The sequence below is a fragment of the Pithys albifrons genome, chromosome 3, assembly GCF_047495875.1.
Source record: "Pithys albifrons albifrons isolate INPA30051 chromosome 3, PitAlb_v1, whole genome shotgun sequence".
NCBI classification, from domain to species: domain Eukaryota; kingdom Metazoa; phylum Chordata; class Aves; order Passeriformes; family Thamnophilidae; genus Pithys; species Pithys albifrons.
This window is the reverse complement of record NC_092460.1, coordinates 50,153,753-50,181,283: the sequence shown is the minus strand read 5'-3', so window position 1 is coordinate 50,181,283 and position 27,531 is coordinate 50,153,753. Positions and strand designations below refer to the sequence as shown.

General features: G+C 41.7%; 1 protein-coding gene across 2 annotated transcripts in view; it reads right to left on the bottom strand.

Annotated features, from left to right (window-relative positions):
• The window catches only part of GRAP2 (GRB2 related adaptor protein 2), a 41,518-nt gene that overhangs the window by 5,355 nt on the left and 8,632 nt on the right, over positions 1 to 27,531 (bottom strand). The window contains exons 2-7 of one of the 2 annotated variants that reach the window (XM_071549880.1): positions 15,247 to 15,305; positions 10,112 to 10,214; positions 6,967 to 7,058; positions 4,552 to 4,671; positions 2,692 to 2,860; positions 909 to 1,040 (exon numbers count right to left, since the gene is read on the bottom strand). In XM_071549880.1, coding sequence (XP_071405981.1) covers positions 909 to 1,040; positions 2,692 to 2,860; positions 4,552 to 4,671; positions 6,967 to 7,058; positions 10,112 to 10,189 — 591 coding nt within the window. In that variant the 5' untranslated portion in view covers positions 10,190 to 10,214; positions 15,247 to 15,305. The remainder of the gene's footprint in view (positions 1 to 908; positions 1,041 to 2,691; positions 2,861 to 4,551; positions 4,672 to 6,966; positions 7,059 to 10,111; positions 10,215 to 15,246; positions 15,306 to 27,531) is intronic. The other variant, XM_071549879.1, reaches the window with a different exon arrangement.

Here is a 27,531-nt window from a genome sequence, read left to right as displayed (position 1 = left end):
TTGCCTCTGGCTTTGCTATGTGTGAGCTCTCATGCCTTAAGGGACATGGTTTTGGATTTCTTCCCTTTAGTAAGAAAAGCCCACTCCTTGGATGATGCTACGCTGTCTTTAGCTAGAGGCATGAGCTAACTCCAGGAAAACTATTTTCTCAAAATTAACCAAGAAGAACTTTGAAAACAGTACCAGATACTGCAGTTGTCCTCTCCATTCCTATGCAAGAAAAGGAGTAAAGAAACCTCACATGTGAGGGAAGCAACAAGATGAAAGAGTGCAGAGAGGACCCAGAACAGTGAAGAGGAGAAGGAATGTTCTGGAGGAAACCAAACTCTCCTGGGATTAGTATGGTAATTTCTCATCCCTGTGATGTGTTTTGTGTTCCTGAATATCAGTAGCATAACTCAGAAAAAAGAAACAGTCAGCAAGGTTTCATTTGTTCTACAGACAAGAGACAAGTTGCTGAAGCCATACATGTGTGTACTTGCAAGATTTGTGTTTTCCTGCACTCTCACTGGGTGATGCTTTAAGTCTCTTTCTAAGCAAAGTAAGAACATGACATCATTCCTTGTTTTCCAGTTTTTAGGATTAGGCATCAAAACCACCTGAGGAGTACTCCTAGGCTCCCAGTAAATGGGTGACTCTACACTGACTTCTATTTTTTGCTGGTTTGTCAGTCAGTCACAGATCACATAACTAAATAAAAGCCCACATATTCATTACATGTCAAAAGACCTCCCTAGGACGAAACCATCATTCCTGCTATTCCTGTACAAATACCTGATTCTACTTCCTAAATCAGGTTGAGAGTGGCAGATTTTTGATAAAGCGACTGTTCACTTGCTGCCAAGCAACTAAAGCCAATGTTTCATGTGCCTGGGCTTCATGTCCCAGCCTCTTGTTCAGAGTAGTACCTGTTGCTGCTGCAGAATGGGGATAGGATGCTCTGCATATCTCTTGGATACAGAAGAATGATCTTCTCCAGCTGCTCCACTTGGGTGGAATCCTTCCCGGCCCATCCGTTCCAGGCTCCCACCACGCCTGTCCTGAAGGAAGCAAGGTCACAAAGATGAGATCAGATTTTTCTTCCTACCACATCCATGACTAAATCTCAGAAATCATTGCACACTGACCACTATCACTACCCTCTACTTTGATGACTCTTTCAAATAAAAGATCCTGCCCTTCTGAACAGGACGACAAATCAAGAATCCTGTACTTTATATGTCTCTCATAGCTATTCTCCATCTGAAGACTGGGCAGTAATGGGAGGTGCTGGGCTGAAAATGTAGCCTCTGGTGTGAGGTCCAGCAGAGGAACAAAGCTCTTTTTGGAAACACTGCCCTTAGACTTCTTTTGTCTCTGCACTGAAATCTATATATTATGATCATTTCATCATATGGCTGTAGCATCTAGAAATTTGAAGTGTGAACAGAAACTCCAGTGTGATGAGAGATAAACATACCCTGCTGAACCATCACCATAACAAATGTATAGAGTTTGCCCAAGCAAACTTGATTGCTGTTCTTTCATTTGCCTGTCTGCATCTTGGAGCAAATATATCTCTTTCCATTCCTGCTCACAGTCATCCCAAACAGGTTGTTTTACTGATATACGTGCATACAGCCTTGCTTTCTCCTTCCTCAGACAATTCTTCACTGTGATCTCTCTCCCAGGTCCCATAGCCTCTATTTTATACCTTACTAATGCATTTTAAAGCTCTGAGTAAGTGGTCTAGAAGGAGACAACAAGCCCAAGCCCCTTCTTCAGCCTGAGAAATGTATTGCCTCTTGTTTGGAGCCAGCAAGAATGATCCACATACAGCCTGTAAAACTTTACTGCTGCAGTCAGCAAGTCACACACCTTGCCTCTGCGTGCACATCCTGGTAATTTAATACCAGAATCCATTTCCCAGTAAAGCAGGACTTTGGTTCCTGCAGTGACTAGGCAAGTTCACTCCCAGTACTGAGAGTGCCATGTGCAGCAGTCTCTACTATGTCATTTGCTTATTCCCTTGGCTCAAAACCAGGCATTCATTGGACTGGGATTTCTCTGCCTTCTCAAACAACTACTACACCTTCCCTGAAGGCACAGCTTGTTCCCATATCTGCTGTGTTCTTCTCAGTAGTACTTTGCCGTTCCCACCAGCCACTGCTCCAGGTTCTACCCTCTGTTTCTCCACACTCCTTCCTGTGCTTGCTCGGTAGCAGAAGATGAACGATTCTTCTGAGCAGACAAACTCACAGTTGTAATTGCACTCTGGGTGCATTCAAGGACACCAGGAAACCAGACCCAAATTCTTCTCAGTCACAACCTACTAGTCAAGCTCTGTACCTGGCCTTGTGAAACCTGGGCACTTCAATAAGGTAAGTCCTGCTTTCTTTGGCTGTGTAAGGCATCTTAAAATGTCAGCTCTGGGGTCTTAGCACAGCTTTAGCAAAGTACTTCTATGCAGATTTGCAGCACTGTCTATTGCTATCCAAAGCAGAATCAGAAATTTCTGCACAATTATATAACTCTACATAATTCACTGAAGCCACTAAAAATCTGTGTTGCAGGGCCCACCAAGTGTAGTGATGTGGTTGGGTTTCCAAGGACAGACTCTCCTCTCCCCCATCCCAAGACATTCTCATGGGGTGAATTCCTTTCACAGAAAGGTTTCTTACTGAGAAACTCCTAAGGATAGTTTGTGTTTACCTTCTCCTCTTGGCTGTTTTCCCTTAGGAAGATCTGCTTCTGCCTGGAGATGGAATTTGTCTTGTAGTAGTCCACCAGCTTGTTTAGAGAGTGGAATTTCTCTGTCCACAGGTAATAGTTACCCTTTGAATCCCTCATCACTTTGAAGTGTTGCACATCATCTTCATGCCTGGATCCAATTGGAAAAGTAAGAGATCATCAAATAGATTGCACTTTTACCTTTTTTAAAAAAATCTTTTCCAGAAGGGTACCAAAACTTTTTCTTGGCCAAACCTAGACTTCTGCAAAGTCAAGTAACCATCAGTCCTTGTGGCACTGGACCCAAATGGGGCTCTATTTAAAAAGACTCATCAATTTACAAACACCAAGTGCCTCAGGGCTGCAGAGTCACAAAGCACTATCAGAACAAAGCACAGGATTTTAAAGTCTCTCCTTTGAAATAAAAGCCAGAGGAGCTTCCAGGGTGAAGAGGTGCAGTTGCAGTCTACCCAGTGGCCTCTGCAGGTCCTCTTAACATCCAGTCTGCATTGACTATAAGAGATGTATTACACCTTTATATACCATAGATGTCACCACTACATGCAGACAGAAGCCACACATTGAGTTTCATAATTGTATAAAATCTAATAATCTAATATCATTACCACTGGCCATTCTCCCTACCCAAAATAGAGAGAAAAATAATTCTGATGCTGTTACAACTCAAATTAACTGTCTCAACCTTCTGCTCTGCTTCTCCATGCACCTCCCCTCTTCTTACCTCTTGTCTTATGTAGACAATTCCTCTTTGCACCAGATGTGATCTGGTTTTGGTACCCACCTCCCTGCTCGGTACAACTCCAGGAACTCAAAACACTAGAGAATACATCTGCACAAATAAACTAAATGGGGACAGGCAGGGACTGAGTGCTGTCCTGGAGTGATACAGTCACACAAGCTGTTAAAATGGTTTTGGTTTACATGGAAAAGCTCTCCCTTAGATAGTGCTGGGCCATGGTGAGCAGGACAGAATGGACCAGGAACTGTTTCCAGTGAGCTGCTTGATTATAGATGTTTGGTTCAGTGGGGTGAAGAGGGTTTAGGCATGCAGACTCAAGCTTTGCCACATTGCGTGACCAGAGAAAGAGCCTGGCTGTATTAAATTGCTGTTGGTGTTGATGGGTATAAATGTAACCAGAATGTTTGCTTGCATTCCTTCCAGATACTGCTGGAGCTCCCTGAATCAGAAGGTACACATTGCTTGGAAAAGACATTGTTAACCATGACTCTAATTTAAAACTGGTTATCAACTGTTTGACTGAAAAGTGGGAAACCAACCATCATGTAAGAGCTCTGCTTTGAAGTGTATGCTCTGAGAAGGGCTGGTCTGCAGTAGGTTACTGAATTGCAGCTGGGCTGCAAGCAATGAAAAAACATTCCTTGTCCACTGGCTGTGGGAAATAAGTGACCTGTGGGAAATAAGGTAACAATGTAATAGTAATATCTTAATAGGCAGTAGTTGAATTCTTGGGTTCAGTAACCAGAGCAGCCAGGGAATTAAAACGAACTGAAAACACATGTTAAGCACTGTGGGAAATGTTCCATGTACCACTCTGTCTTGCTGTAGCTCTTTCAGAGAAGCAGGTCACCAGGGGATGCAGCTTTGGAATGGGGCATTCACTGTGCCACTTGAAAAGGGGCAGAAACATTAGGGAATCAGATGCCTAATTTGTTCTCATTCACAACACAGTAGCACTGCCAGTGACTGGCAGCATGTAAACTTCTCAACAGCCTATGCCACATTAGGAATCCTGTCAAGAGGAGGCTGAGGATACCATTAAACAGAAGAAGAAGCAGGAATATACTGTGAGAAGCAGATACCTGACAGAGATGGAAAAGTCACCCTGAGAGTTTTGACTGGCTCGGACGATGAAGGAGCCAACTCCTTTGCTCATGAGAAGGTTCTCTGCTTCATGGCGGGATATCCTCTCATCAAACCAGCTGCCAAGTGGGAAAAATTGTGGAGATGTGAATAAGGATGTGAATTATGGTGGGGAGTAAAAAAAGTCAAGGGTAGGGAGAATGTGAATAAGCAGGGTGGAGGAAAGAAAACAAAAGGATCAGAGGAGCCCACATGGCTACTCCCAGTGGCCATGAATATGCTAAGGTACAGAGTTTTGTTGGGTGCAGCAAGAGCACGTAGATGCAAAGAGAACAACGTAAGCTTTGGCCTGCTAAGAAGCAACACTCATCTGAAACTGTAATTACAGGCACAGTACAATAAGGTGTTAGTCAAAGAAATTTTAAATTACAAATGTGTATGTATACATACATCCACACATAATTCTCAGACATATACATCAAATTGCTTTTTGGTAAACTGATTGAAAATTACTGGGCTGTGATGGATATATTGCAAGGGACACACATAAATTTTTAGCAGAAGCAAGGCATTAAAATTTTAGTATTAATAAATTGGTTCCTGCAAGAGTTATAATACCACAAAATCACAGAAGCACAGAATGCATAAGCTCACTTATGAAATTTAGCCAAGCAAAAACAATAGTATAAGGCACTGGACTAATAATGAGAAAGTCACCATAAATAGTAAAAGAATACAATGTCAACAGGAATTTTTCAGTAGAGAAAAAAAATCATCACACATATTTGCATATGTCCACTCCACAGCTAATAAAATCTACAATCTGTGATCTGCTTTTATATAACTCTTAATTGCCTATATTGCATTAAAATTAAGGACTGATAGTTTCATAAGCTCTGTCATTTCCATTGTGTAGTTTCTTATTATCATCACAGTTTACCTACGTATCATTAGCAAAGGGAAAATCAAGACATTAATGAGCCTTGATAACCAGTCTCAATTATTACTTGACAAGAAAAAGATGGGTAAAACCAACCCACCAAAAATAGGAGGCAGCTTTCTTCCCTACATCTGGTTTTGGTATCTGGCCTGAACTGCTTCCAAGTGCAGACCTGCTTCTCTTAGAAAAGCATCAAAGTGGAAATATTTCTTCACAGCTCTTGAATGGAGAAAGCATCACGAGAAAAATGTGTGCGGAAAAAGAAGCTGCCAGTGTTCTTGCAAGATGCCACAGCCCTGTGAAAGAGTGTACAAGAGCAACTGTCTGGAAGATCTCATCCCTCTGAGGCTCAGAAGTACAAGCCCATATTTGCACAGCAAACTAATAATGGCCTTCAACTCAGCCAGGCAGGCTGGCTTAGGTCCAAAAAGGCCAGTAAGTGCCACCTCCAAAGGGGACAGAGGCACTTATTTGTAACCTCAAAATCCCTGTACGCTCCCAGTATGACTGCTCAGGGCACCAGTGTGTTACAGCCAGCAGTACTGGGCTTGGTGCATGTTCTGCGTGCTCTCCCATGAAATGCTGCAGCACTTTCGAAAAAAGAGGACAGTGAGAGGGGCTTCAGGGAACAGTTCTGTCAGCTAAAAGGAAAAGGTTGTAAAAATGCCATCCACTGTCATAATTCTGGCATCGGGCTGGAAGCACATTTAATGTGCATTTAAACACCCATCAGTCCTTTCTGAAAGTGCAGTGTCATCTCCTCGGTGGGAAAAGAGAAATGCAGGTGCGCCTGTCCTCTGACAGATCTGTGTTTGGGTGTGCAGCCACGAAACGTGGAGCGTGTGTGTGTGAGTGTGTGTGAGCGGGGCGGCATGTCTGGTCTATCATCTCTGCCGATCCATGAGTAACACCAGCTGTCACATTCGCGCAGCATTGCACTGACCTCTAGTGCACCGAAAGAAACTCACACACACTTGGCGGGGGGAGGGAAGGCGGATGGCAGAGTGGGAAAAGGGAGTCAATGTGGTTAAGAGTCGAAGGGAGAGGGAATTACTTTTTTGTAATTCATTTTTAGAAAGATCTCTTGTTCTTCCTTTTGTGCTCAGCCTCTGTCTCTGTTGCCAAGACTTCACATCATGACTATTCTCCTTCTGTCTGAGGACATCTGATGCAGTTTCTGTCACATCCCAGTGACATCCCTCTGAGCAGAAGTAACAAAAGAGTCACTTGAGAGTGATAAAGGGCATCGAGAACCATTCACCCCGAAAGAACTGGGGATGCTTTGCGGTAGAAGTATGCTGTGATGGCAGAACTTCAGTGTAGCATTATGGCCATCCTTGCCAGCCTCAAAGTGTAGTATGTTATAACCAGTGCTTCCTCTGTCCTGTCTTCCTCTGTGTGCACACACACGTGCTCCTGATAGCGCTCTGTGGAAGTGTTCAATGGGGGAACACACCGTTTCTGTGACACTTACGGGGGAACGTGAAAATCAATGAAGTTCTTAGGAACGTAGCCCTCTTGACTTCGGAGCTCAGCCTTGTACCACTCTTCCTGGGAGCTCAAAACCTGCAATTGAGAGATGGTTGGAATAAATGTGTCTCCTGAGAAAGGCAAAAGTAACCATGGTTCTGGCAGAAATCTAGAATTTCTTATAAGAATAAAATGCTACACATGCTGTACTTCCCACACACTGTGCAACAAGGTTGGTGGCTGATGGCCACTTCAGAGCAGACAAGCAATAAAAAAGTCTGAGTAGAATTAGATTGCTTATTAACATTTTCCCTTCATCTGACTGCCTGTCCAGACAGCTGGGGATACTCTCTGTGTGTCTCTCTGTGGAAAAATCAGGGTTTAAGCTATTCTCTGTGCTGCTTTTAATAGTTGGTACTGGAGCATCTCAGATTCACAAGGGAGGAAAAAATATCTATGATGGCTATGGGGGGACAAGCAGCTCTATCTGTGTGTGTAAGTGTGACAACTGCACAGATGTTACCATGTGGTCTCACATGTCATTTTGCAGGAGATTATTTACTGGGTTAAGCCTTCAGCTGCCCTGAGCTTTGCCAAGGTGGATGAAAAAAGGAGACAAAAAGTATTTTAAAGACACTATTACACTGAGATTGTTAGATAGGAGGAAGCCAGTCCACACCACACACTGGAGCAGCTTCAAGTGTGCTCACATTAATGCTAACTGTAATGGTCCTTAGGAACTTCACTGCTGACCAGAGACTGCCCAAATTCACTGCTCCCTGGCTGATGGCCCCTGATAGAGCCCAAAGCTAGAGACAAGAACACAACCATACTGCAATTTCACTGCAAATGTTGTGGTCTGTGGTGTTTTGTTTGATATTCCAACTCTTGGAACAGAATTCTGCTTTATGAAATAGACCATGTTTCTGTTCTTTCTGGTTTTGAAGAGGAGCCTAAAAGCATGAGCCATGACAGTTTTAGAAGGAGAAAGCAAGTGGAAAAGACTTAATTTCAAATCTATTGTTAACAGTAATAATACTTACTTTGTGAGCCAATCTCATGGTTTGGGAGCCTAAGGCACATTCTAACTGCTTGGTGTTGGCAACAGGATGTTACTGTCTCTGGGGCCAGTTCTGGGTTGCCCTCTCTGCCACACAGGCCTTTTTAAGCATTTGGATTCAGAAAAGCTAGGGAATAGAAAGATATGGAATTCCCCATTTGTACAGTCACTGCTTTCCTCATGCCTGGGTGCTGGATTAAGGCTCTTTTTTACTGCTGTGGCCAACCAGAGGGGATGATAACTACTTCCTGCTCATGCTCAGGCCGTGCTCTGTTGGAAGTGAGGTTTCCAGAAAGACCCACCTGCTGTTTGTCACTGCAGGACTGGCAGGTTTCTCTCAGTGTGTCATCCTCCCAGAGAAGGATGTGTGGGGGGTGAGAGGGTGGATTACCTTCTGTCGCTGCTGGTTGAGGGCCTCATGTTTCCTGTTTTCTAATCTCTACATCAATACTTCATCTTATCTCCTTTATAAATCATCAGGTTGTTGCAGGCAGCAGGAGGGAACTCGTGATGGGGTATGAGTGCATGTGTGTATATGCCAGAACAGAGTTGATACTCTGGCTAATTTACTGCTACTATGGCTTGGGTAGCTAAGGTGCTATTTTGTCTGCCTCAAGGACATTAAAGCAAGAGGCAGTTTGATTTTTCTGGTTGTAAATTCTCTGCGTCAACTAATAATAATAATGGTGTGTAGTGCTATTAAATGCTTTTCATCAGTAGCTTCCACCGTGCTTTGAAAAGAAGCTCCAGCTTACAATGACTTTAGAGAAAGGGAAACTGAGGAACTGAATGGAAAGTGATCTGGCCAACACCATCACCCCAGCCAGGGACCCGATGGAAGTCTCCTGAGAATAGTTTCCTGAGAAAGAAGGTATCAGTTAAAGGTCACAGGACAGTAGAGATGTACCGGGGAAGAATTAGGAACAAGAGTGTTTATGTATGCTGAAGAGAGGCAGTCAATTCTCCAGAACCTTCTCACAGCTCTTTGAAAAATCTGGTATTAATGTGTCTGGATGCCATCAACTTTGGCTAAGTGTCAAGATTAAAAGGCCAATAATATGAAAAATGATGATGATGGAAAAGGCAAGGCTGACACCCAATTGTCTGGAATATCTAGGACTGCACAGGGAGGTAGCAAAGGCTCCCATGCCAAACAAGGGTTTACAACCTATTGTAGTACATCAGCCCTTTGGGCAGTGGAGCGATTAAGGCCTTGGAGAAGAGTAATACTTAGGCATTTTCAACTGAAACAGAACAGCTGGGGGTTGAGAAGTGGATAAATAACTAGGGTGAAGCATTGAGTGACTTCATCTGTGGGACTTTAGTAGCATTAACAAGAACTGTTCTACCATAACACATGCAAATCAACTTTAAAGAGACTTTCACATGCTCTGTATTGCATGTGATTAACTCTACTTTTGCCATTGCCCCATTGTTAAATTTCTGCAAGAGCAGATATAACACTTCTGTGTTATAGAGCCCAGGACCTCTTAAACTCCTCCATTTTGTGTGTAACAGACCGTCTCATGGACTCCTCTATTTGCAATTGCCTAAAAACCATGCAACAACTAACAATAATTGCTAAGTGTTTAAAAAGTTAGATATAACTTCTGTAATGGATGATAATTATGTTTTAAACAGTTTCAGAGCTGAAAATAAGGAAGACGGCAATCTCTCTGGACTGTACTCATCCTGCCTGCCTTTAGACAGTCATCTCAATGTAGTCACTGTGGACTGCTTCAACAGTCAATGAAAACAGACAGGACCCTCAAAATCTGTCTACCAAAGAAATTGATCTCTGCCCCAGTAGAGGTATTTATAGAGATATTTATCCTTCCATGTTGGCTACCAGAGGACTGCAGGGCAACTAAATCTATAGTTTATGGACATAAAATCAAGAAAAGTGGACATAGTCTCAAGTAACCTGGGAACTGTTGGTTGATCTACTGCAAACTCTAAGGCAGATGAGTATCCTGCATTTGTATCCTAGTTTGTAGATGCCTGTCTTCACCTGTTTTGTCAAGGAGCCTAGAAGGATCTGCCACCAGTCTCAAAAATGCTGTTTAGTCAAGCCTGGGGCTGTTCTTACCTTCAGGATATCCCCAGCTTGGAAGCTCAACTCATCTTCTCCAGAAGCAGTGAAATCAAACTTGGCGATGGCTTCCATACTGTGTCTTGGTGGCAGAGCAAAGCTGGAAGAAGCATATACTTGTCAACACTTTTGAGCTGTTGGCACTGTGGAGTCCAGCCTTTGGAAAGCTTATAGGCAATGTTGTGATTTGTATATGGATGAGCATGCATCAGCCACTGGTAGACATTAGTTACTAGACATGGAAAGACATCAGCAAGTAGAAGAGAGGGCATGGATGAGGCTGTAATTAGCTGAAGCTGAAAGCTCGAACAACCTATTGTGCCTGCTTATTCCAACAGACCTCTTGACCTCTTTCTCTGCAGCAATCTCATGGCAAAAACCTGTGCAGACCAACCACTACTCTGTCAGAGTTCCTAGTAAAACAGGTGACTGTCATGCAATAGAAAAATGCATTCGCCTTCTGCAGTGACTTACTCTGTATCTCAAGGGTGAGAAAAATTGTAGACAAGACAAACAGCCTGCAATAAATACATTTTTCTTCTAGGACAAGGGCCACATTACTGAAGGTTGAAAGAGTCTTTTCTTTGTCGTGGCATGGATGACTGCAACTTTCAGCTGGGATAAACCGTTTGCAGAGAGGCTGTATTCCCTGTTATGAAGCAGGCAGTGAGTAAGCCTGCCTAGCTGTTGGTAACCCAGGAGCCTGAAATGTATTAGACAGCCTGCAAACCAGAGCCTGCTTTTCATCACCAGAGCAATGTGTCAGGGGAAGTGGCAAGATGAGCTTCGCTTCTTCACCACTTCCTGCTCGTGTAACTTGGATGTACCCTAGCAGGACCACTTCTACAATCCAGAGTTACTGATTTCCCATGGCTGGCTTACAGACCCCACTGGCCAGTGGCGAGGTGGCAAGTGACAAGATGAGAAACAGGTAGGCAGTGCCATGTTAAGCAAGTCCACTGCTGGTAGGTGTTCTTGCAACTCAGCTTTTGAAGATGATCAGACAGCTCCAATATAGAAGCAATTTTTATGATTTCTAAGCTAGGTTCATCTGGGAGCAGTGATCCTGAAGCCACAGGCTTTGTTACCTAACCTCACGTCTCACCAAAGCACCCAGAATTTGTGGCTCAAGAAGGGCCAACTTGCCTGATCCAGAACAGTCCTAGAAATAAACAGTTTGAACAATCCTTGGTAGGGTTAGATGTTTCTTGTCTCCTATTAGAAATAATACAAGATCCCCAAAATATAAAGTGCAGATACTGAGCAAGGTCACTTTATAATCAAAAGACTACTATAATCCTCCCTCTCTACAGTACCTCCTGTAATCTGTTGACACACAACCCAGGGATTAACTACCCATATAACAAGCATCCAGGGCCCAGCTTTGACACAGTGGAATTTGACTCAGACTGCTGAGGATGAGCTGGGATAAAGTCTGCAGGGCAAAAATTAGAGGCAGAGGAAGGCTGTTGGGACTACACCAGCAGTAGCTTGGGGATTCAAGAGGAAAACCACCAATGTATAAAACCTGAGTGGAAAAACAAAACCACATGAGGTTTCATTGGGATAGTCAGTCTAGCTGAGGACCCATCATGAATCATTGGGGTCACTGAGCTGAGTTGTCAGTGCCATCAGGGCTGACCCAGTTGGTGGCAGATGGCAATCATGGAGGTTGACACTTCACTTCTGATTGATGCCTGCAAAGAATCTTCGGGTGCCTTTACAAAGGTGAGGAGTTTGCTAATATTTAGCCTTATATTTCATTAAATCCTAACCAGGTTTCTTGCTTGCAGAGTTCATTTGCACTTGACTGAAGCTGCCTGGATAAAGTGATCCACAAGAGGGGTGTAACATCACTAGATATTAGTTCTGAGATTTTTTACAACTCATTTCTAACTATAAAAATATCTTTACATGTTTCCTATTGGACTCTGTTAGCACCCTCTTTTTCTGCTGCTTATAGGTGAATTTCTATTCATTTGACTGATGAGAGCTCTGCAGAACCAAGGCAAAGTTTTTAGTAGTCCACAGAGAGCTCTGCTTGTTCAACATGAAACTGTTCTGCAGCATCTGGGGTTGCTGCAGTGTCGGGGCCTCCCATGTAGGGCTGAGTAAACAGCTCAGCTGAGATCTGCTATATGCCTGCTATTCTGATCTGCTGCCTTAGGCTTTCAATATACATACAACTGAACCATAACACCCTAAAGCACACTGGTGCTGTGTTTTCAGTCTTCAGCTTTCCAGCTATTCCAAACTCATTGACTCTCTATTTGCTCTGTTAACTTATTGATGCTCTTTAATTCTTACTTTGGATAACCTTTGCAGATTAGGTCCACACTCTGATTGTCCTACTCTTATTCCAAGGCAGTGGTGTAACTCTGCAGGTGCAGCTCAGGCCTGATTTGAGAACTGTCCTCTGTCCTTGCAGAGACATTTTTGGAGCTTCAGTCTATAACCCACATAGCCAGTGTCAGCCCCTTGCATGCTTAACAGCGCACAGGGGCATTAAATTGAAGGGGAATTAACCCTTGAGGGAACTGGTTAAACAATGATATTCCTTCATGTAAGAGAACTGAAGAAAAAGACTAAAGGAGAATTACTTTAATAAGGGCTGTTTTTCAGTGTTTTATCTTGCAGTGGTGACCTGCTGCAGAGAGATCAGAGCCAACAATGCAGATGAATCCTGGAACTCCTAAGCGCAGACCATTAATCCCAGCTTGAGGAAAAGAACACACTTAGAAACAATAAACTATTTAAATACAAATCCTGTCTTTGATTTCTGTGCCTTAGACAGAGAAGAGACAGTGGGGTTCTCTCTGCAGGGGGTAAGAGGGTAGAGAACCTTTCATTTTTCAATATCCCAAATGTTAAAGGGGAATTGGATATGTGACCCCCCACCAAAGGAAAAGAGTTTGTGAAACAGTTAAAATCTTCCCTCTCACCTCCTTTTCAATTTCAGCAATCCCAACCTCTGGAGAGAGACTGGGAGACAGATACCTCTTCAAACAATCTAACACATAGATTAAATGTGCTTTTCATTGCCAGCGGCTGGATTTAGAAGTGTCTCAAATACCATACACAGTGTTGGCTGTGTTGATAAATCAGCAATGCAGTAATGCTCTGGCCTTAAGCTCTTCCCCCACCAACTACTAAAGCAACACTGGCCAATAATCCTGTCTTTGAACTCCAGCCTACCACTTTTCATCACCTGAGCTTCAAAACAGTTCTGTCTTTCTCATGCTGTTCCTCCCTCCATCTGTAACTTGAGAATCCCCACTCCACGTGTCAGTCCTGGGCCCTCATGAAAACTCCCCCACCAGGAGCCCATTCTTTCCCTCTCTGCATGTTCGTGACTCCGAATGCCACCCCACAACACAGACAGAAAATTTTTCACTACTATTGTAACTTACATTTCTTAAGCACATTTCATCCAAAAGGACAGTGCTGCCGTTTGCAGACAGAGCACCAGGTTCTGCTTTTAACTGTTTGGTACAACTTCTTTAAGCTTTTGAGTAACCAAGGACAATGTTAGACTGCATAATACTCTCCATGAAAATCACCTTTGTACAGAGTTTAGCATGAAGCCTACACAATGTTTAAAGCAGGGTTTCGCAGTTCTGAGTGTGAGTTGATCAGTACCCTCCATTTTGTACTGGCTTTCTGCATGGAGTTGAATTTTCTCTGTGGTTCCCTATTATCCCAGGGCGGATCCAATGGACATGAGGCTATTGCAGTTCTGTGGGGCTGGTGCAATAGGAGGTTCACAAAAGGAGTGGAAAGCAGCATGGCTTTCAGAACACAAGGTAGGCATTTTATTTTGGCAGAATGCCAGTCCCTGAGCAAGAATGTCAGTGTCTCTGTTGATGGAAAATGCCAAGGCCTAAATCATGTCAGGGAGCAACACAGACTCACAGCAGCATCCCAAAGAGTTTCGTACTGTTACCCTACACCATGCTGGGTCAAAATTTAGCAGCAACAATGCCAGGGAAGGTCACCACCTATGAAGAGTTTTAGCACTCAGGGACTGCCCAGGCTCAGCCCTGCTCAATCTCACACATTAACATTGGAAGGAGAGCATAGTTATAACAGTGTGCTTGCTTAAAGGAGCCTTATGAACAGAAATTTTTATTTTTATGCCTGTAGCATAAAAAGTAGCACACCTCTCCAGTCTGAAGCTTCATCCAGTGAGGTTTTGCATCAAGATATACAGCATGAGCTACTGTGTCTTTGTTCAGCTCTGCAAGAACAACCTATTGCACTGATGAGCAACTGGGGAGAGGATTCAACACTGAACATCTGTACAGAAACTCCAGATGACATTTCAGCAGAAACAATGGAGAAGGGACCTGTTATCTAGAAGAGCTGTGATAGATAACAGCTTTGTTTTTACCAGCTAAGCCACATACAAGTGGCATGGGAATATTTCGTTCCAAAAACACAAACCTCTTGCTACGGAGCTAACGGTGCAGCTCCACTGACTGTCAGTGATAAGAGGGTAAAATTTATAAGGGAGGACAAGACTCTAAAGCATTCAGAACAGCTGCATTTAAGTCCTGGCTATCCTGCCACCCAGAGCAATGCATAGTATTTGGGCTGAGCCTGTGTGCAAACAAAATAAGCCTCCTAGGAAGTGGATTCACGGAGCAAACAAACTTTCAGGACTCTAAAACCAACAGCAGTCAGTAAGAAAAGCCCCAGACTAGGATGGTGCTTAATCTCCCTGGGGAGCCTGGCTGTGCTGTGCTAATTCCAGTCACAACAGAGTAGAGTTGAGCAGCAACATGGGAAGCTGCTGCAACAGCAAGCCAAAGAGAGTAGCACAGTACCACATGATATTTTGAGAGTATAAAATCACAAGCCTTTGTTGTCCTGAAAGGGTTGATGTGGAGGACTAGGGTAGTGGGGAAGCACCTTCTTCTGTTTGCCCACCTCCTCCCTCAGTTTGCAGCTGGTCAGATTTGGCTAAGGCACAGGGATTTGTCCCTGTTGTGAAAACTGATAAACAAGATGAATCTGGGATCCCATGCTCTTCCCCTACTGCACAGTACTTTACCTCTCCTTCCAAACCCTCCCTTTCCTCCTTAGTATGTTTTCCCACACAGCTTTCCCCACTCAAGTCTCAAACCAGGTACCTGATAGCAGCACTCTTCTCCTCTGGTGCTTGGCTGGAAAGCAGGAGGTGCGTTACCACCTAAGGGACGGAAGAGAAGGAGAGCTCAGACTGTATCAGGCTCCTCCCTACAGTGACAATGTGCCACATCAGTAATGTGTCCACGTGTGTGGATGAGGAAAGTCAGGAGTGGGCATGGGGGACAGAGGCACAGAATACTGTCTGTCACAAGACACAGTGGAGCATGGGCAATTATCAGTCTCCAATGTTGGAAATATTTGATATTTAAGATGATGATGTCAGTTCAAAAGGGCCTGCCTTTTGCTGCTAGTTTAGCCCAGGGTCATTTAACAGATGAATAAAGGAGGGTAGTATCCCTCAAAAAGTGCAAGTTCTACCCAAATAGGGAAAACAGAAATGAGCACAGATGTCCTAAGCTAACTGAGAAACCATAAGTCTGTTGGAAAGCGTATCTCGAGGAACAAGTAGCCGAAGACATAAAAACATGTAATAAAATTATTTTCAAAGACAAAAGAAGCAGGAAGCCTGCCAAAGTGCATCTGCAGGGCTGTTGGATGATTGAGATGTAAAAAGAATGCTCAAAGAAGATAAGGATGAAGCACAAAAGCTACATTAATTCTCTGCATCCATACATCTTCCATAGGGATGTAAGGAGGTTCCCACGCTGGGGTTTTCTTTGCAAAGAAGAGCCAGGGGAACCATCTCAAGCTGAAGAACTGAAAGAAAGGGTTTTAGGCAAAAAGCAGTAAAGAACAAGAGTAAATTCAAGGGTCTGTATTTTAGAAATCTTGACTGACATCTAGACTGAACATGAAATAATAAAGGCTGAACAATTAAACTGTAGCATACAATCCAAGACCTAACTCAGCTTTGGTACTGGGAGAAAAAGCAGCAAACACAATGCCAATGTTTGGGAAGTGTTTTGAGGGGATGGAAAAGGTGCAGAAAATCTGATTCCTGTATGCCTGAAATTGGTAGAAATAATAATGAAGAAAAGAATTACTGGCCATAAGAGAGAAAGAACATAGCATTTCCCTCTCATATAGCTTTTGTAGAAGGACATCATATTTCACAAATCTTACTGAGTTCTTCAAAGGAGTTGATGAGCATGTGGATATAGGTAATCACTTGATATAAAACTTGCATTTCTAAATCCTTTTTGATGAAGTTGCTCACCAAAGACTATTAAAAAAGCCTCTTAATATCTCAAAGAATAGGAGGGAAGGTCCTATAGAGGATTAACAACTGATTAAAGTTAGAAAACATATTCATAAATGATCTGGAAAACATGAAGTGACAAAACTTACTGATGAGAAAAAACCCCAGAGTAATACAAATTAAATCTGATTAAAGCCTTGCAGATGGTTTTAAAAACACTGTTGAAACACAAGATGAATCTCAATGCTGATGGCTGCAAAGCAATGGACAAGCGAATAAACAAACAACTATGTGAACACCGTAATGAACGTAAGATTAGCAATTACCACTCAGAAAAGACATCTTTGAGTTGCTGTGGGTAGTTCTATCAACATGCCAGCTGAGTGGAGGTCAATAAGGCAGGTTAGGAAGTGTTTGGAAACTGACAGAGAACAAGCCAGAAGGCAACATCATGTCACTGTACAAATTCCTGGGGCACCTGCTTGAATATTTGTAACTTGAATACAAAAGCAAGTTCTCATCCCTCCATCTCAAAAGCAGAGACAATAGCATTAGAAATAGTAGAGAGAAAGTAATTTGAGATGTCCAAAGGAATGGAAAGGTTCTGAAAAAAGAAGGACCAAATTAAACAGACTGGAATCCTGTTGGAGAAAAGTTGTCAGAGGGACAAATGCAAAAGCAAGGTAGAAAATAATGAGAATCATGGAAAAGGTATACATGAAATTTTTATTCATCTTTTCTCCCAACATAAGCACTAGGAGTTCATTCCCAAGAGTACTGAGATCTGAAAAGCCATAGGAGAAGAAGCTTTGACATTTACTTGTCCTGCTCTTACCCTACTTCCCCAAACTGCTGTTGTCAGGCACAACATCATAGGCTGTGTGGAACTGTAACTTGACCCAAGTCATCCTTACTTATGAGTTATGGTACTTCACCAAAACCCACACCAATGTGCTAGTCCAAGACAATCAGTCCAGCAGCAGGCTGACGGGGGTAGTCTCCCCACACATTGCCCTTTGGGAAGACAATAATGTCCCTGGAAAATCTGTGACTTAAAATGGGGAGTGTGAAGAATATGAAGCACTCAAACCAGTCACAGGGTTTGAGAACTCCCTTTGAAGATGATAATGTCCAATATATTTTGCTGAAAAATATACAGGTGCAGACAGGTGGCCATAAGAAGAATACAGCAGCTAGCTCTTGTCATGTTGCATAAAGTTTTACATGTGCCTATCAGCACATCAGAAACATAAATTTCCGCATAGGCAGGTGGGACACAAATTCTCACAGTCTTCTTGGTTTTAAGCTGTGTGCATTCCTATGGTCTGTGGACAGCATGACAAATTACATTATGTTACACACTGGAATGACCTATTTTCTCTATTTCTATCATGTTGTGATCTAATGGGCCCCCCAGCAAGAATGCTGCTGTGAGTTGTCACTCATGCCTGCTGCCTGACAATGTCACAAAACACTCCCTGGATTCCAGTTATGTATCCAGAACTATTCCATTACAATATTAAATCTATTTAATGTCAACCCATGAAAGATGTGGATTTCTATACTATGAACAAAACACTCAGTAGTGGCAAGCTCCCAACAATGAGAAAGGATAGAAAATAGGGTAGAATAGGGAATAACTCTGCTTTCTTTCTTCTCAATTTCTATATACTCTGCCTCTGACACAGTTAGGGTAACAGGTTAAGCTCTTCGCTTTGCGGAATACATCCACCACAGCTATGTTGAAAAATATGAAGAAACATCCAAATATTTCAGCCATGAAGGAAAGAAATCATATGGGAAGGACATCAGAGTCCATGCATCTGCATTTTAGCCAACCTCTATTAGACAACTGGTAAAGCCCAGCCCAGGCAGACAGGTTATTCCACAGGTACCTGCTGCAGACTTCTTATGTCATCGTCTGCTACTGGCATAATCCAGATGGTGTAGCTGAACCATGGCTGTGATACAGTCTGGGAAGACCTAGATTTAAAATGCTTGATGCAGATAACTCACACCTGCTTTTGCACTTAGGTGAGTGACCCAAAATAGATGTGTCTGCAAACATGCCTGAAAAATGCCTAAGAATACATTGTCTCAAAAATTTTAGTAATTTCTTCCTGGGCTGAAATTTTTGAGAGAAAAATTTTTTTCCAAGACACTTCTTTCACTTCAGTTTCTATCTGGGAAGTATGTGAGCAGCCAGGAAAAAAAAATCCAAAGGGAAAAATAAAAAAGGAAAGAAAAGGGAAAAATGTTATTTTCAATAAAACACATAAATCAAATATCTTGTCTATGATGAATTGAGTTGGTAATATATGAGGAATTGAGTGGCCAAGTTTTGTTAGTCCTCAATGAAAACTACTTTTCTATGCTCTTAATCAGTTTGCCTCCTGAAAGTGGCATTGCCAACATGAGAAACAGAAGTCAAAGTGTGGAAACAAGGGAGATGTCAGCTGTTGTAAATAATTGTTGTAAGTAATAACTCAGCATCTGTGGATTCAGGAGCATTAGGACTGTAAATCCACATAAAAGTGAATATTATGAATGGAAGCTGTCTAGTCTCTCCCAGTCACCCATCTATTCCTCTTCCTACATTCAGATATGCTCCACACAGAGCAATCCATCCTCTCCCTGCTTTGCTCTCTGCAAACAGCTTCTCAGGCTGTCCACAGTGACAGGTCATTAGTGGGCAGTTATTTTTTTCAGGACTGAGTGTACAGGAGTGGCAGTGCTATAAAAGCTTCTCTGCAGAGCTCCATGAACTGATCTGGAAAGAGCTCTGTCCCAATTTGCTATGCTTCCTCTTGGCAAAGATTGTCTTGAAAGCTCTGTACCTTGTTGCTCACCTGCAACAGCCCTCTTTGATCATGTTCCAGGATTTTCAAAAAGCTCAGTTAACAGCATCAGTTGCATAGCTATTGCTATTCTAGTGCTGATCTTGTCACCATCACCCTCACAAACCACATTCAGTTTAGCTGATATGACTACAGCCTACTGTGCTTGCACATGTGGTACAACTATTTCAATTAAAGGTGTGAAGTAATTTCTCTTACAGGAATAAGCTTTAACTGTAAGAGTACTGCTCTAATTCTATGGATGTGCCTGCACTAGGGGAGCATACAACTTCAACTGCCTGGTCCCATCGATGTAGCACCATTTACTGCACAGAGATGTGGCTTGAATCCTGAACAGTGTTAAATTGCTATTTAATTCATACAGCACTTCCCATCATTCTGCTAATTGATCTCCAAAGATACCCCCTACCATTCCAGCTGAGGAGCATCTCTGCACTTCTAAGAGATTTTAATTTGGGAGTATATGGCTATGATCCTCTACTCCTCTATTCTATAGAAGTACTGGCAAACTTGGTGATACTAAATATTTTCTTCAAATTCTTCCAAACCTGCCAACTTTCTCTTCTGCATTCCCTATCCCATAACTCCTGCTATTGAATTATTAGTGTCTCATTAGCAGCTTTTTGATTCTTGTCAGCCAGGTTCTCTATCTTCTGCATTTGTATGGTGATTACACTGAGCCATGCTTGTGACATCCCAGACTATCATCTTGACAGCAATTACAAGATCACAAGAACTGAACTGTCACAGAACTGGCTGGAACAGCAGAGGAGGAAGGAGTAGATTGTAACAAAGAAAAAGAAAGTTTGACATATTTTTCTTCACTAACACATGATTCTTCTAGATTTTTGCAGACTTTCAACAGCTGCACTGCTGCCCAAAAGTTCAGACACAAAGAAACGCCTTACAGCTTCTGTGTTGCCAGCTGCTCTGAGGGTACACAGCCAAAGCACATCTGCTGTGTTCTGTGGTGTTTTGTGTCAGCTTAGGCCCATGAACTATGTCTCAAGGACTGGCTGTTGAGACCAAAGAAGATCCAGCTCACTGTCAAGGAAGCCTCTGTTCACTGCACCACAATCTGTGCCTTCATTTGGAAATCTGGAGGAATCTGAAAGCCCAAAGAAGGCTGGAGGCCACTGGAAATAATGAACAGAATATGTTCCTTATAAGAGCACATTTTACAAGCCTGTCCTACAGTTAATTCATCTAAGAGCAAAGAGGACCAGTTACTGGGGGCTAGACATCATAAATCCTGCAGCTTGACCTCTGCCCTGGAGTCTTCTGCCAGCAGGACTGGTTTCTGATCATCCTCAGCACTGAGAAAGATCTAAGAAAACTTTCTCCTCCTTGCTGGTCTCTTGGGAGCCAACACCACCTCTTGCAGGACATGTAAGAGTTAATCAGTTGATCTCCACCATCATCTATGAACTGTACTAAACTACACCAGCAGCAAATTTGGCATATCTCATGACAGAATATATTGTGCTAATTATTCTTTATAGTGTTCACATCTTAAAAAACAAAAGCAGTGCAACTGATAAAAAGAAGAACCTTTTCCCAGTCTTTACAATTTGTTTAAAATCCTCCCTTCTGAACACTAACAAATACCAAAGTAAGTCTCAGAGACTGTTGCAATGATACCCTGAGCATCCTTGAAAGATAAACATGATAAGAACACAGGAATCAGATGTCTAAGGTATTATGATGATGGTTAACTTTGAAATAACTATTAAAATTTGAGCTACAGATAAGCTAAGCAGGAGCTGCAGGCCTATCAAGCCAAAATCAATGAAGGTTGCATGAGCTGCTGATTTGCTTCTTTGTGGTAGAGGGAGAAAGAAAGTGAGAGAAAGAAAAAGACTTTAGTGATTTGAATCTGGGGCTGGAGTGTTCAAGAAAACATTCCTTTCCAGGATTTAAATTCTCCCTTTGATGAGCACCTATTGACTCAGTGGGATTTGCTAACCTTCCATTTGAAGCCAGAGAAAAGTAATCTCACTCTTTATTTCTTCACCCTCCCTGCACTACATCCCTCTAATCATGATAAATATATCTAAACATGCCTGATTAAGCCAGACAGATGATGTGCCCCTAATCTGAACTGATCAGGGCTCTGGAGCTGCCAAAGTGAACCTGCTGTCTCTCTATCAGACAGAGCAATACGGGGTCCATAATGCAACTCCATTAACTGCTTCCCACAGAATGAATTTTCCCTGACTGCTCCTAAAGAGCAGACACTTGAGGAATGCTGCCTGATGGGAAGTTGCTTTGAATCGTCTCTTTTGGCACAATTGTCAAGCAGCTCCTTCTCAAGTCCTCCAGACAAACAACTAAAGTATGAAAAATGTAGCCACTTCCTTCTATGCTACTTTCTTTTAAATCTCCTCATACCTTATCTTGCTAACTGCCTCTCAATTTTTCTCATCTTCTCTTGGTAAGCTTCAGCACTGACTGATCCATGTTGTACTGCAAGTGTGTTGTTATCAGAAAACCAGTCCTGTCCCCACTGTGCATGTGCTTGTATGTAAGCAAGGGATCTGCTTCAGTGCACAGGTGGAGCTTGCACCCTGTGAATTCACAAATTCAGGGCTAAACAGACCATTATCAATACACCATATCAATATACCAATCAACTGTGTCTGTTTAGCATATTTGCACTAATATTGGAGGTTCATTGGAGGATAAATGGATGTAGACCAGAAAAAGAGCAAAATGTACACCTCTGAATTTGTTCTGGAATCTGTGCACATGTACATACACCTGCTTTTATGTGGGTGTAGCCCTTTACAATCTTTATCCTCCAAAAAGATGCACTCTTAGTAAAAAGCTGCAGTCAAGAGAGATCAAGCAGCATCAGACCATGTTTGGGCTCTGTGAAATCCTGGGACTACTTATCCTAAAACTGTTCTGTGGTATAATTTCAAGTACCTTCAAAGCTTTTCCGAATCACATCAGCTGTGAACAGCTCTGGGGAATTCTCCTAGCTGCAAGTCAGATGGAGAATTATACTTCCCAAATCAATCATACAAGGAACTGGAATGAGGAGTGATGTTACATTTCAGACATATAACCTATCAGGGAGGACTTTCCAAAAGTCACTTCCAAAGCAAAAGAGTCAAAACAGAATCAAGAAACTGGTGCTATTAGGCTTGATTAAAAACAACCAACCACAGACAATAAAACCCACCTACAATTAGAACAAGATATTCCAAGGTGCTTTCCTTGTATTTGGGTATGTAAATATGGGAAAGAACACTCTAGATTCGTTATCTCTAACTCCAGCTGCCAAAGAGAGGATTTAAAAAAAAACCCAGAGTTTCCAGTGTGCTGTTCTGTAAATCTGAGCTCTTGCACAGTAACTAAGAGCTGAGGCATTGTGGTGTTCATGCAGGTCTGCATATGCACACACACTGGATGTGTATGTCAATGGCGAATACCTTCTGTCTTGTGCAAGCATTCACTTCACAATGTGAAATAGAAATCTAGGAAAAAACCCTGCAAATATTTGCGCTAAAATATGACTATGTTCACATTATGTCATTGGTTCATTTCCACAGCATTTAAGAAACTCCTGTTTTCTTTATCAAAGATGAAAGATGCAACAGAAGGTGATAATTTTTTTTTCTTTCTGGGCATAGCACAACCAGAGGAGTCATTACATTAAGGCATTAAACCAATCTAGTAAAAATAGTTTTTAATCTTATATTGGACTCTATATTGGAGCAATACATTGGAGTGGGATATGTGAACAAAGTGTTATGAAAATGTGCTAATATATACTGCTGGGTACATAATACTATGTTTGTGTATAATGGGGAAAAAAGCAAGATCAGTGATGAAACAGCTATTTCCCCCCCCCCCCTTTTTTTTTTTTTTGGTAAGATTAATCCTGCCATTACAGATTATTATGCAAAATCTGGAACTCTACTACTAAAATCACACTCTGTGCCAACAGATACGATTTTGCACAGAAGTAAAACTACAGTTAGCTCAGTAAGAAAAAGTGAAGTTTCTTTGTCCTTTTAAACAAATCTGTTTCTGTACAAAATCACATCTGACTGCACAGGTTTTTCTTACCTCTTTTCTCTTACATATTTCTCCTCTCCTCTTGTGCTTTTATGAAGGAATGAAATACAAGACCCCAGCTCAACATACATTTAGCTATGATATTGGAAACACAAACATGGGTAATGTGATAACTAGGGTTTTATGACCCTCATCTTGGACATGTTATAAATAATTTCAGCTCACAATCACCTTTGTTCTGAGAAGAACTGACACACTGATACATACACAAAGCTTCAGGCTTAAGTAAGGACAGAGAAACCAAAATGCCACTGGTGGTATCTGCTTTGTGGTATAATGAGCATGGTTGTGATACCTTCATTGCATAATGTCACCACTTGCATATTTACCTTATGAGCCTCTCTGTTGTATTAACTATGTTTTTTCTGCTTAATAGGTCTTCACAGCTCAATTTCCATTTAAACACAGTGCCCTTTTTACAAGGTCCAAGTGCTACAAAACAGCCTTTCTATAAATCTGCAGTCAGTCCATTTGCATCTTCATTTGGGAATGGTTCTGAAAGGGTTTTGAAAGAAATCAATTACAATAATTCATACATTTAAAGATGCAACTCCAACAGTCTATCCAACTTTTCTTCTCATTATAAGATAAATGTGAATGCCAGCTTGTTACTATTTCTGGGGTTCTCTCTGCACAGTGATCATACCATTTTAAGTAGAAGTGTGGAACATATTTCATGTTTGTCAATGCATTTGTTAGTTCATGTGGATTATGTTACCTCTGAAATTTAAGTGCAGCAGCAGTTCTTGAATGATTTAATGTGTAGACATTTTTATGCTGACTTAGGAACAACATATTCTTGCTTATCTTAATTCAAAATTGAATTATATCAAATTGGAATGGGTTCTCATTATCTGGAATAAAAATATTATACCATGATGGAGAACATGGGTTACTGAACTAACATGCAAACCGAAACTTAATTAAACACAAAAAGTTGATCAAGTCTGACATCCTATATTTCTCTTTCCCACAGTGTGGGCACTATCATGGCAATGAGACTCACTGGAACCTCTCTGCATAGCCCTTGTACACCCTGCAAAAACAATCACGGTCCCAGTCCTTTGGTGAGCAAGTAATCGATTGCTGCCCTGCAGCAGGGAGCCACACAGCCTTCAGACTACTCAATAGATTGCATGTGGCAAAAAGGGAACACTGTGCAAAGGGTGTGAATGAGTCATTCGACATTTCAGGTTGACTGAAGTCATTCTGCTACATTTATTTCCAATCTTGATGTGCTATCCATATTTGCATGTTAAGCAGGATGGGAAGAAAGAGATTTAAATTATTTGCTATAATACATACATGGAAAACAGCAGACTGCATGTGTGTGAGAATGTGGGATTACATCCACAAATGGGTGAACACAGGTCCCATGAGCATGATTCAGGTGGTGTGTGTTGAGTTTTCTTTGGCAAACACAAATCCAGGTGAGCTGGTCTGTGTATACTTGATGGGTAGGCATGTGTGCATGTAGGTGACGAGGAGCGCCCATAAGCATGAGCAGGTGCCAGTTGAAGCTGGAATTTACACACTAGTTAAACATCATTGGCAGTAAAACACCTACTTAAAGATTTCCATGGAAAGAATACACAGCATCCTCTCAAAGTATGAGCTGGCCTAACACCATGATCCTTCACTCGTATTTCCAGTTTAAGGTGTAAGTTGCAGAGAGTGACTTTTTATAGCTCACCTGAAGTCTGTTTGATCCTTGCATGGTTGGCATCTTTAAGCATTAAGCCATTTTAAAGTACATGCTCACTTCTGAGGCTTAGGAGCCTCAGTTCAAGCCCTTGGATTTGAAACTTTGAACACTGATCTAGCTCTCATTTAAGAAAAATGTACCTATCCATGTGGAGACAAAGATTCTGGAGAAATTCCTCACAGGAGACATTTTCCAAGGCCAAAGAGGCAAACATAAGATACTTCATGAGATATTCAAGGCTATGTTATAAGGACTCAGTGCTTTAAACTGAAGATAGAGAATCTTGTGAATATGGAATCAGTGGGCCACACAGGAACAAATTCTTGAGGAGATGAAATACCATTTGGGTGTGGCAAACAGAGTTCTGGTATCTTGCCTCAAACTAAAAACAGTCCGGCATGGTTTTGTACAAAGCTATCAACGTATTTGCATCCAGCGGAACAGACTTGCACCATGTTGCACAGGTAAAGGCCATCATTAAGATCTGCGCTGTTTGTTTCTGTATTTTTTTTAAATGTCCAGATTATTGTGTCCTTGATGTTGTTAAGATTTGCTAACTGCATGAAGCACTGCAGATCCTTCTCCCCACCCTGTACTCTGCAAGTTATTGATACCACACTCAGTTAACCTTGGTGAGTGACTATAGAATGGACATTGCCTCTCTCAGTTTCAGTCATTTTTGCTCAGTGACACAGTTTACATACAAACCACTGAATGGTGGTACTTAAATCTCCAAGTGCTTTAATGAAAACAAAAGTGCACATTCATGACTTTTGTATTCATATAAAGCCTTGTATGCTTTCTTATCTGAAACCCTAACCACTGGACCTTGTCATTGCAGATTCCGTCTAGTTCAAAAAGTTTAGAGAAAACATACTCTTACATTTGTTTGTGTGGCAACTGCAGGCATATTATTGTAATTCCAATTTACTAATGTTGCTTGTACAGAAGATAAAATGGAATGAGATGAAAATCCAATATTTTTAGCGAGTCCACTTCAAGGCACACTTACTGAGATAAAGGTCTAGCAGCCATTGAACTGGTGATGAAATTAGGGGAGACTCCATGCAAAAGGACTCTATATAGCCTATGAGGGTCTTGAGTAGCAAGTGGGAATGCTGGATGTGCTGAAGATACCATAGCATAGGTAATCAGGGCAGAGGCACAACATGATCTACAACAGCTACAGACCAGTTCACAGATTCCCGTGAGAACTGACTTTGGTCCCATCGGCTCACTTAACCATGAGAGCACAATTGTTTTACCTTGATTTTGTTCTCAGGCTGAGAAGCGGGTGTGTACAGATCCAAAGCAGCCAGTTGTTTTATTCAACATCACATTCCGGCTTATGAGGGGGGGAAGTATGCTATTTCTTCCACAACACAATAAATCTTCATGCACATTTCTTCTTACAGTTACACCTCAGAATACACTATGCTGAAATCAGTATTGTAATATAAAATTCATCTCATGAAGAGGAGTTGAAAGAAAAAAAATTAAAAAATCAGCGAATTGATATCTGATTGGCAGTCTGTTGGACTAGTTATTGTAACTCTGTGTTACATCTTTGCTCCTTACTCTTTCATTGTCTTTCCTATTTGTAAGGCAAATTGCTTGAAGCAAATGAAATTCTGAGCAGAAACCAGGGGGTCAGAGCTGTTTGTAGAATCATACAATAAGTAGATCAAAGAGATTTTTGGTGATCCTCCAATTCAACCTGTCCACAGCAAGGTTAACTTTGAAATCACACAAGATGAGAATGTAACCTCATTTTTCTACAATGACTACTCTAAAGAGACACAAGTCTCATTCAGGCAATTATATAAATTACGCACACACTTAGATAAAAGTCATATGGAAAATCATTTAGGTAGAAGATCTGCATTAAATGATTTGAGATTTGCTTTCAATATGCATCATAAGATGATATTGACTTCAGTGCTAGACTCCAATTATACAGCTGCATATTATCAAAACACATAGTAAAATGAGGCTATCTTTGCAATCATTATTTCCCGACCCCTGTGTGCTTAACATCCTCATTATGTAACTTCAAAAATCTGATCATTTGTAGCTGGAATTCAGACAACAATGCAGAAGAGGAAAGAGGGGGAAAATTCCAAACTGGAAAAGAATTTACTCTATTAGGCATAATGGAAAAAAGCTATAGGTCATGTACTTCATACAGACTTCAAGAAGGTGTTCCTCTTCTACATACTTTGGAAAGTCTGGAGAAGAAAGTTTTGAGAGCTACAAACTGCTGGAACTGTGCAGCTCTCATCCTTCAAGATGCATTGTGAACGTTGGGAAGGGCTCTGTAGTGAGGAAACTATCAGTGGCAAGAATTACTCGTCACAAGAGTTAAACAAGGCCATGTACTGCTACAAGGAGATTTAACCCCTCAAAATACGGATTTATGTGATTAGTTCCACGATGAATGAGGTGAATTTTATCCAAATTGAGTACATCTAAAAATAGT